The sequence below is a fragment of the Apis dorsata genome, unplaced genomic scaffold, assembly GCF_000469605.1.
Source record: "Apis dorsata unplaced genomic scaffold, Apis dorsata 1.3 scaffold_99, whole genome shotgun sequence".
Classification (NCBI taxonomy): domain Eukaryota; kingdom Metazoa; phylum Arthropoda; class Insecta; order Hymenoptera; family Apidae; genus Apis; species Apis dorsata.
Window position 1 is genome coordinate 1,920,088 of NW_006263397.1, and position 10,911 is coordinate 1,930,998.

At 35.2% G+C, this 10,911-nt stretch overlaps 2 protein-coding genes across 2 annotated transcripts in view; both read right to left on the reverse strand.

The window, feature by feature from the left end:
- LOC102678156 overlaps positions 1-4,466 on the reverse strand; it is a 10,757-nt gene extending 6,291 nt beyond the window's left edge. Inside the window, exon 1 of the mRNA XM_006612209.2 lies at positions 4,105-4,466. The gene's annotated coding sequence lies outside the window, so the exon portion shown is untranslated. The remainder of the gene's footprint in view (positions 1-4,104) is intronic.
- Positions 1-10,911, reverse strand: part of LOC102678389 (sestrin homolog) — a 140,092-nt gene that overhangs the window by 125,949 nt on the left and 3,232 nt on the right. The window contains exon 3 of the mRNA XM_006612210.1: positions 10,700-10,765. Coding sequence (XP_006612273.1) covers positions 10,700-10,765 — 66 coding nt within the window. The remainder of the gene's footprint in view (positions 1-10,699; positions 10,766-10,911) is intronic.

The following is a 10,911-nucleotide window of genomic DNA, read 5'->3' on the forward strand; positions in this document are numbered from 1 at the left end:
TAATTTAATAATTGTATTAGACTTGTCGAACGTTGTAGAAACACGTGGTGCGAGAAATAGCTTTTCCACCGTGTCTGTGAATCGGTGCGCATTATTACGTCACGGAAGAATCGGAGGAATCGTTACACAGGGAGGGAGGCGCGTCGAGTTAATCCCATTCGAGATTCGTGGAAGCTGATTCGGGTTTAAAGACGCTTTAATAAGGAGGCAACGATACCCGGGCTACTCGGACCAAACTTTCCACTCGGATACACGGTGGAAAGGAAACGGAAGTGGAATGTTCCAATTTAGTAAATTGCGAGAGAGAGAGAGAAGCCACCTTTTGCTTAGCTTCCGTGTCCTAGCTTCCTTAACGCGACTCTTCCGACTCGGTTCTTCCGGCTCGAAACTTTTTTTTTCCCCACGTCCCTCCCCTCCTCGCGAGGAAATGAGAGTCTGAGAGAAAAGACGAATGTTAATTAATTGAATTCTCTTGGAACCGCCGAAGATTTCATTTTAAAAATTGTTCCAACAAATGGATTTTAGAGGAGGGGAGGGGGAGGATTATTATTCAAGTTAAAATCTGTGGAGAGAGAGGAAGAGAGACGAGGACAAATTGGTTCGCGAGGCGATGGGACTTTTTAACATGTTTTAGAAGAAGAAAATTTGCACATCATTTGCATATCACTGCGCGTGTCGTAAAAGAAACTCGAGATTACCGGTTGGAGCTTTATGCATGTTCGAGTTTTTCCTCTTTTTTTTCTTCTTCTTTTCTTTTTTTTCTTACAAACCTCTCGACAAGGTTCTTTAAAGCGTGACGTTATTTTTAAAATTTCATTTAGGAAAGCGTGTTTTCGGTTCATAAACGATCCATTTACGATTACGAAAGGGGAACAAAAATACGGTTTTTAATAATTTACGTGGACGTGTCACGCGAAAAGTGTGTGTAACGTCTTGACGAGATTTTTTTCAGATTACGCGATTTCTCGCCTTTTTTTTCTTTTTTCTTATATGTCCCGTGACGAACATTCGTCGAAATGTTTACGAGAATTCAAATTTAGCGGGTTTTCATGGACGCGGGAGAATTGCACCGCGTCGAGAAAAAGCTTTGAAAACAAGTCCAAGGCCTTTTATTTGTTTTGAACGTTTCGAACATGGCGACATAATTCTCGTGCGTGTTTATGCGTGTTTAAATGAGCGTCGAAAAAATGGCTTGGAACCGGGAATTCGAAAATTTTATTAAAATCGAGAACGAAAGAAGGCACGTCGAATTCTAAATAATCTTCTTCTGTCGTTTATACCGAAATATTTCCATTCTTTTCTTTATCGTAATAAATACTACGACTATACTATATATACGTAATGGGAGGAAGAAAGAAGAAACATCGTGGAATGATAACGGTGGAAATATCGGTGAAATAACCGTTTAAAAAAGAATGACTCTACCGCGATAAATGGTATCGATATCAATGAAACACATTTCGATAGCAATAGCAAGAAATCTTGTACAAAACATCGAACTATTTTTGTATTAAATTTATATTTATACCTTTTACATAAAATTCGAAATTTCTATCTTGTGAAAATGAAATATAAAAGTAAAATAATCATTCTTCTCTTTTTCTTTTTTTTTTTTGAAAATTTATTTCAATCATCGACAAACAGACAGAGAGAGAGAAAGAGAAGTGAACGAAAAAAAATAAAGAAGTATGTTCGATGTATTCAGAAGCTTTTCGAGCTATCGCTAAAATTGTTTAATTAAACGAGCTTTTTATCTTAATTCAAAATTTCCCGTATTAATGCAGCATTTTACGACTTTTGCCGGGATAAGTCCAAGCAACCTTGAACAACTAATCTCGTTATAGGTATCATGACAATAGCATTAGTAATTCGGCACGAATCACCTTGCCTGGCTCTCGCTCGTGAAATCGTCACGTGGTATCAATTCACGTTTGCGAACACATGACACATGGACTATTATATTAATCCGGAAATTAACCGTGATTTTCGATCGTATCTAACGTATTACCGTTATATAACTTTTTCCTTTAAAAATGTTCCTCTATATTATGTTTGAATGGAAATTTTCCTTTAACCATAGACGTTTTTCGAATTATAAAAATGACGAATTAGAAAAATGTTTCAACCACGTATATATAAACGTCACTTATGACTATACATAGTTCATGAATTTATTATTAAAAAAAAAACAATTTCTCACAAGAGAAAAATTACTCGATATTTACAACAGCTACTTAATCAGAATACTACACTCGTTGCAAAACGATTATAGATATTCGAACGCGTATAATAAAATATAAGATACAACGTTTTTACAACGATACATTAAAAAAAAAAAAAAAAGAAGAAAAAAAACACGATAGATTAAAATTCACAATTTATTTCCGGGTCAATGTACCTTATAAATAATTCAACTTCTACCAAAAATTTGTAAAATTATGGTAATCGACGTTTATTTATCGACTCGATAATTATTCGTCCATAAAACGAACGAATTTCATTATTGAAAATATACTCGACAAAATTGATTAACATTCCCACGCGAAACGAATCCGTGTCTTATCGTGTCGATCGATCCTCGTCGCGGTAAAATTCGCAGGTTGTCGATAATTTACGATAATTTAGAAACGCGTACAAGTGGAAGGATGAAATCGACGAGCCTCGTAAACGAGTCTTTCGACGAGTCTTCGGGATGATTCGCGGTCGAATACGATTTTTCAATAACAGAACGATTTTTCTTTATCTGAACTTAGCTATTATCAGAAATCGCGATCGAAAATTATGGAATTCCCCTCGATTGTCGTCCGATCTTCAGATTTCTCGCGTAAATTTCCCGTCAACTTGCCAGCAATAAAAGCCGGATACACTTCCGTGAGAAACATTGCTGGTGGCATGGTGCGATTCTCCGCATTAGCATCGCAAATTTAACGCGCAACTGGTCAAACGAGTTTTACGCCACGATAAAAAAAAAGAAACAAACAACGGTTACTCTCTTGAATAACTATGTGTATAAATTGGGGGAAGGGGGAGGAGGGGGAATCGTTGGAAACACGATGTAGAACGAAACGAATCGTTTGGAGGAGAAGGAGGATTTGAGATTGATAATTGATACGAAGGATATTTATTATATATATCGTTGAAGCGTGAAATTTTATCGAATGCGTGGAGATCGATATGATTCGATGTGAATATAAATAATAAAGGAAATAATTACAGTCGAAACGATGAAAAAGTTGAAATCTCTAGTTGAATAAGCGAAGTAATTGTACGTGGTATATGGAAATAATTTGTTTCTTCTTTTTTCCACATTACGTTCCACTTCTTCCACAAAATCGCCCTCCACGCGTTTCACATTTCTTTCACGACAGTATTTTAATAGTACACGCGTATTTGTTATCGCTATCAACGAGACACGACTCTGATCGACTTTGTCAAAGACAAAGCAAAGTATTTTCAACGATCGTATACCGAAACGTGCGTAATTCCAACGCGAGATAAAAGTCCAAAACGTGCTTACTCAAACGCGATTATTATTGCACGAATTCCAAGAAATTTTAGAGAGAAATGGGCAGGGATGATTAATTTAACGATTAGCTATCGACACGCAATGTCTCGTGAGATTACACGTTTATCACACGCCATGTCGACTATCATTGATGACGCGTGCGCGCGTTTCGAATTTACGATTGCGGAAGCTTCGCGCGAACGTACAAGGTCTCACCGTTTGACCCGGTTGAAAACAATTACGTATCCCGTCCCGTGTTGTTATATCCGAGCAACGCAGATTCTTCCAAATCCAAACATCAGTTTTTCATTCCTTCGTTTCTTCTTCAATTTCACGCGAAACAGAATCGTAATTACGTTCTATTCGAATTCTAAGAAGGAATAGAAGAAGAAGAAGAAGAAGGAAAGAAATATGTTTTCCAATTCGATAAACCGTCACTCGCACGAACGCATAACAACCGACGCACAATTAAATCGAATTATAACGCACAATTATAACGCACAATTAACGCACAAAACGATGAAAAAGAGAGAAAAGAGGAAAGGTACAAATAATAATAATACGCTTAATTTTATTATTTTCTTATTATTCTCACGTACCTGTGATGCAAAGCAACGAACGAAGGGAGGCACAACGCGCGGGAGATCTGGCCACGTGAGTCTTGCCTAATGCGGAGATCAGGTGAAAAGCGGAAGTTATAGGCGTACACGTCGATGCGTCGCGCACGTGGAACCAACACCACGTTGGCCTCTCACCGTAGAGCACGTAGAGAGAGAGAGGAGAAATAGAGATAGAGAGAGAATCAAATATAATGTATACGCGTGTATGTGTGTGTATATATATACATATACATATATATATATATATATATATATACATATATACATACGAACGAGGAACGTGGAGTCGTGCGTCCCACCTCAACCACGTCTGACACGCGAATGAACACCCGCGAAGAGCGTTGTCGCGACGGGAGCCCGGCAGTAAGGGGAGGAAGCTAGTGAACGCGCAACAGACGCGAGAAACGGGGACCCTAGGCACCGGTTGCTATCCCCGCCGCTATACGACCCTCCTGATTCGTCGTTTCCACTCGTGGCGAGGGTCGATTGGTCCACGAATACGGCGACGTGTACGATGTGCTCTCGCCTTTCGTAGTGTGTGTGTGTGTATACATGTGTGTGCGTGCATTCACGCTAATCGAACCATCGGCGAATTTCACGACAGCTGACGCTGCTTCGGATGCCGGCAGACCGATAACGGTACAGAACAAATCTTATTTCGCAATGGCATAACACAAGATTCGTGTTTCGATTTTTGCGTATTCGAGAAATTGCGTGGATTATTAAGAGGGAATTAAAGGGATCCTGTTTTTTCCTTTTTTTTTTTTTCTTTTTACGATGAATATTCGAGATGGATTGATTTGAATCGTTTATAATTTTGAACGTGAGGATGAACATTTTGTTGGGATAGGATTTCGAGATGATAATTTCTCGATAATAAAATGCATGTTTGAATGCACACGTTCAAGAAAGTTCAAGGATCTCGAATTGCGCATTTCAGAAAGAGTTTGCAATGAAAATGATTGATGAATTTTTGAACGGAGGAAAATAATTTTATTTAATTTAATTATCCTCACTAGGAAACCTATCATACACGAATATTGGAACACAGGTAATAACAATCCTATCGATTTTTCTATCTTTTAACATTAAGCTTATCACTTCTCTATCTTCCTCTCGAAGATAAGCCCCTCTCCCCCTTCTACAAACAAGGCAATAGAATATCAAGGCAACAGTTCGAAGCATCAGACCAAGTAAATAATACTTGAAGAAAAATTTCTTCGCGAGTGGAACGATGGATTTGCGAAGAAACGAGAAACCGCAGAGTGTCTTACCAATCGTGTCAACCGGTGGTTTCTAGTAACCTAGATTCTCGTGTTTTCATAACAACCACGGAAATCGTGACGCTGTCGTGGATCCTGCCTCGTGATTTCTACCGTGGCCATTTAAAATCAATGTCCCACTTATTTTACGCGAATAGGAAAATAGGATGCGGAGAAATATAGCGGCCGATGATCGACGCTATAAATAATCCGCAATAAATCGTTTTCGATGGAAAGATATATATATATATATATATTTATATATATAAAACAAAAAAGGTGCAGTTGAAATGTTGCGGTGGAAATAAACCGTGACGTGACCGCAGATCGCAATTAGCTTCGGCCAAGCCATAGAAGGAAGATAGGCAAGTCCAGGTATTATCTTGTTATAGATTAGGAGGAGCTAATGCTTGTTTAACAGAAGGTGTGCCAGACTTAGCGACTAATGGATCGGAAATGCAAGTCACGAGAATCTTTGCAACAGTATAGAAAATCAAAAGCTAATATATAATCCGTATGGTATTAACTCGTATCACTGAACAGAGGTATTAAATCCTCGTTTAAAAGCTATAGAACAAATTGAATTCTAACTACCGCTAATTTCGTTTAATCCGATATTTTACACGATAAAAATACATTGAAAGAAAGAGTATTAAAAATGATTATATACAAAAGAAAAAAAAATACATTTTTAAAAGGCATTTTAAAATTCATAATATTTAACGGACGCTGAAGCTCTTTAATGCCAAAGTATTATGATTTTTTAGTAGGAATACGTAACAAGATATTAAATAGAATTTGAAATAAATTGGAAGAAATAAAGATATTCTTATAAATATTATTTCATTTAATGATTAAATCATAGGCAAATATTGTGTAATATTTATAATTGAAAATATACTTTACGTTAAATATTATTATTTAAAATAATATTTCTTTACGTAACTATAAAATTTATTTGTAAATTATTCTGTAATTTATTTCTATTTTCCTCGTTTTCTACGTAAAGATAACCAGTAAAATACCAGGGAAGATAAAAAAGTAGTAGAGAAAAAAAATATTAATAATTCAACAAATAATTATCTTGCTCCATTACAAATATCTGCTCAAGCAAACGATTGGCTTTATTTACGAGAATTTACTTGTCTCTTGAAATAAAACAGTACGATAACTCGTAACTATCCCGATTATTATACTTGTTCCAATCCATCCCCAAAGAATACCCCAATTTCTCTCTGATCCTTCCATCATCCTTCCCTTCATCCACCCCATTTTCTTACCCGCTCATTTAATCTTCCCTGCATGCTTATCCGCCTGTTTATGGATACAACTTCCTACTATATAATATCTTCCTGTTCATTACACTGGTATTAGATAATAAGTCATAAAGATAACCCAACCCTGAAGGTTATATCGATATCGAAAAACGTGTAGTAACTGAAAAATTCTTTATCAATGGACCGACTCCAATATCGTGGATGGTCGTGGTTATTATCATATCGGTTTCGAATTATTGGAGCGACAATTAAAATAAACAACAAATTCGAAAAAATATATTTTCTTTCTAATGGAAAAGAATAATCAAAAAAATTGAGCAACGTCTTCTTCGATGAAACAGATCGAGTATAAATAAGCAATGATATTGTCAAACAAAGTCAGAAAAAGATATAAAACATTGTGAAATGTTTAACCTAAAAATTTATGAATTTGACACGAGTCCAATACGAGGCAAACGATGAATGATTTTGGATCATATCCTATCTAGAAAATTGAAGAAAATTCGAAATGTTTTCGAAAGACAAATTGTATCAAACATCTTACTCATTTTCAATTCGTCTGTCTAAAAATATTTCTTGTGATAATATTTCTATAGGTATATTTCGAGGCAGCAGCTGGTTATTTATCGCGAAGCGTGGACTACGTGGATGGCAAAGGATTTACATGAGAAATTTCGTTATATCCATCCTATCCTATCCCTTATTTTACGATATTCTCCTTTCTCCTATCCATGTCTCGCAATTCATTTCACGATCGAGCCCCACCAACACGATAACTGTCTTCTTATCACATCGTAATATCCAATATAATTAAATAATTTATTACGTGCAATTTATTCTTCCAATTATTTTAAACGAAATTAAATCCAATAAAGAAAAAAACTGTTTAACATGCTAGAAAAAAAAAAAAAAAAAAGAAGAAAAAATAGAGGTACAAAGTTTCTAAAATAATCTCTTAGACCATTTGAATTATAATCATATCCGCTCGTATAAATAAAACATTTATGTACACGGTGTAGTTGCAACGTGCCGTATATCCAGACGTGATTTGCAATCCACGTGACTGCAAATATCCCGACGTCAACGATGAATAGCGGTCGAGCAATTGAAAGATGCATAGAAAGAAGTCGGTGACCCCGATCGTTTATACGTGACCCGAGACGTTTGTCGTGGCCGCCGTTTTAATGCAATTACACGAGAATTCGAAAACGGTGGGTAATAAGATTTGGAGGGAAGGGAGGGAGGAAGGAGGAAGAAGGAGAAGAAGGAAGTGGAGGAGGACATCAGGGTTTCAACGGAGGAACCAGCCACGTTTCTCTCGAAAACGTGAACTCGAGCGCGAAGATGGGGGTGGGAAATGATAGCGGAAAAGAAAACGGAGAAGGAAAGGGATTCAATTAGATCCTTAATGGAGCTTGTATACGAGACACTTGCAGCCACTTGCGGTCGCTGGACCGAGTTACGACTCACAATGACCTGACCAGGATTCCCGTGAGCTCCCTCGCCCCCCTTCCAACCCAGACGACCGTCCGTCGCCTCTTTCTCTTGCCAAACTTTGGGCATCTCTCCAAGATACCGCAGAAATCGCATACCATGTTAGAAATTCAGGGCGGTTTGAACTTGGCTCGATGCAGCGCTAGCTGAATTCCGCTGCACAAGCACGTGAGATTGGCTAACTCGTGGATAGCTATCCCGGAATTCTTGCAGGCATTTTACCCTGCAATTTTTCGATCCTTCCATTCTTCCCTACTTCCGAGGAGCGTGTCGCGCGAACCGGAAGAATCGTTATCGATTAACCGTGAGAAGAGGAACGCGTCCCGTTGTTTGCACTTGCAAACTCGTTGCTGAATCTTACGATGGCTGTTGTCGATGGTAATTGCGATAAGGGTGTACAAATGTAAATAAGGATAGAAAAGAAAGTTTTCTCTGGAAAGGAGTTCCGAGCACGATTGATTGGACAATTTTAATATCCACGGGCGAAATGTCGATCTTTGATCGAAGATGAAAGTAATTCGATACGTGAACGGATAATCTTTCTTGAATTATATATATATATAAAATACGTGAAAATGAACCGTTTGCATTTACATTATAAATATCGCACTTATGTAATATTAAAAAAAAAAAAAAAGGAAAGAAAAGAAAATTAGACGAATTATTATAATTGGTTCGTTAAAAATGCTGCCTGATAATTTACATTTTAAATTTTTACGAACACAGTCATATATTTATGTAACGAATAAATGTATTTCTAAATAGATTCGTAATACAAAATGAAAACGAAAAGTGATGTAATGTCAATGATGTATAAAGTCGTTGAAATTGTATCGTTAATTTAATATTTAAAGTTCGTATAAAAATTCATTGGCAAAATCAAGATTTGAAGACTCGTAAGATTATCATTTAAGATCGTATCATTGGAAATTAAATTTATTTATTCGTGAGAAAGTGATTATATATTGAAACCAACGTATCTAAATAAAATTGAAAATCAGGATAAGATAATAAATAAAATATGAAAAATAAAATTAATAATAATTTTTATATATCGTTTGAGGAATATTAAGATTAAGAAAATAGAAAAATAATATTTCAATTAATTATGCTAAAATATATATTATTCAAAGAAAAAACTTTATTTCGTACTTACCTGTCATTGATTTTATATTTTTCTTTGCACAAAAGATAGGTAACGAAAGATAACGTAAAATTTGAACGGCACGAAGTAAAATATTCACTTTTCATGCGAAAATACCGTAAGAGAAAGATCTTAGAACGATATCGAGAAATTGTACACTCGATATATGTACGTATATTATAAAGAAAGATTAAGACGCACTGTCAGAAACTGCAGAAAAATAGAGATACAACATTTATTTCACTCACACATATGTAATAAACATGTTTCATCAGATATATGAAATGTAATTCATTCTTAAAAAAAGAATCGTAATCAAATTTCATTTGCTTGTTCATTTTTTGCATTTTTTACATTTTTTGTCGCCTATTTATAATATGGAAACAATTTTTTATTACTGGAAATTATATAATTTAAATATCATTCTTTTATTATCTCTTCGCTAATCTGTTAAATATAATAGGATTGGTATTAATTAAATCGAAAGCCAGAACAGTTTTAGATAAAAGCAAAAATATTTAAAATATAGAGATGGAGATTATTTGATACGTATTTAATTTTGTAATTTATTCCGCTTACTGAATTTAATTGGCGCGACAATTTGCACGAATAGTCACATACAGAGCCATCTGTCGATTACCGTAAGAAATATTTCAAATAACTTTTTAACAGATACTACTCAAAAATCATTACGTAAATATATGTATATGCGAATAATATTCGACAAACGAGAAACCTCGTATCAAGAAAATGCAGAATTAAAAAAATTATCTGTATAAATTAAATTATTGGCATAATAATGAACAAATCTCATATATTGATGTAAATGTTTCGATATAAACTTAAATATATTTTCATATATTACGTTCATATAATTAATTGCATTAAATATTTATTGACTTAACCGATAAAGAAGATTCCTTTAACTGACATATTATAAAGAATTGTACTTTAAGCGGCAAGAATACCTAATTGTTCTTAATTAGACTAAATTGAAGGTTACCGGGGGACAAGTAAATGTGAATCAATCCATGGCATCGTCCTTCTCTCAACCAATCGTGAGGATCGTTTTTACCGACAACTACCAATCATAAGGCAAAGCTTATCGGCGCTACGAGCGCCAATTCAATGTCCTAGATTAAACAGACTGTAATCGTTTTGTTTTTCTTACCCTAATATTCGTTAAAATTAATATAATTAATTTCGTTAAAATTTCAAAAAACATTTATTTCGATCATCGATCAACTTCTTTCTATTAATTCAAATTCTTAAACATTTCATATATCTGATGTTAATTCATGTTCGATCAATTTCATTATAATATTTAAGAAAATAATAGATATTGAAATATTAAAGGAATGAAAGTATGCGAGAAACATGTTATAAAAAGTACTTACCTCGGACGTAGGGACGAAGGCACTAGGTCCATCGAAAGCTGGCACTGGTACTGGAAGTCCTCTATCCTATAATAATAATAAATATTTTAATCGTTTAAAATTTTATTCTTCGATACTTAATATTTCTGAAAATTAAGGATTTTTAACGTTAGCCCGGCTAGCTCAGTCGGTAGAGCATGAGACTCTTAATCTCAGGGTCGTGGGTTCGAGCC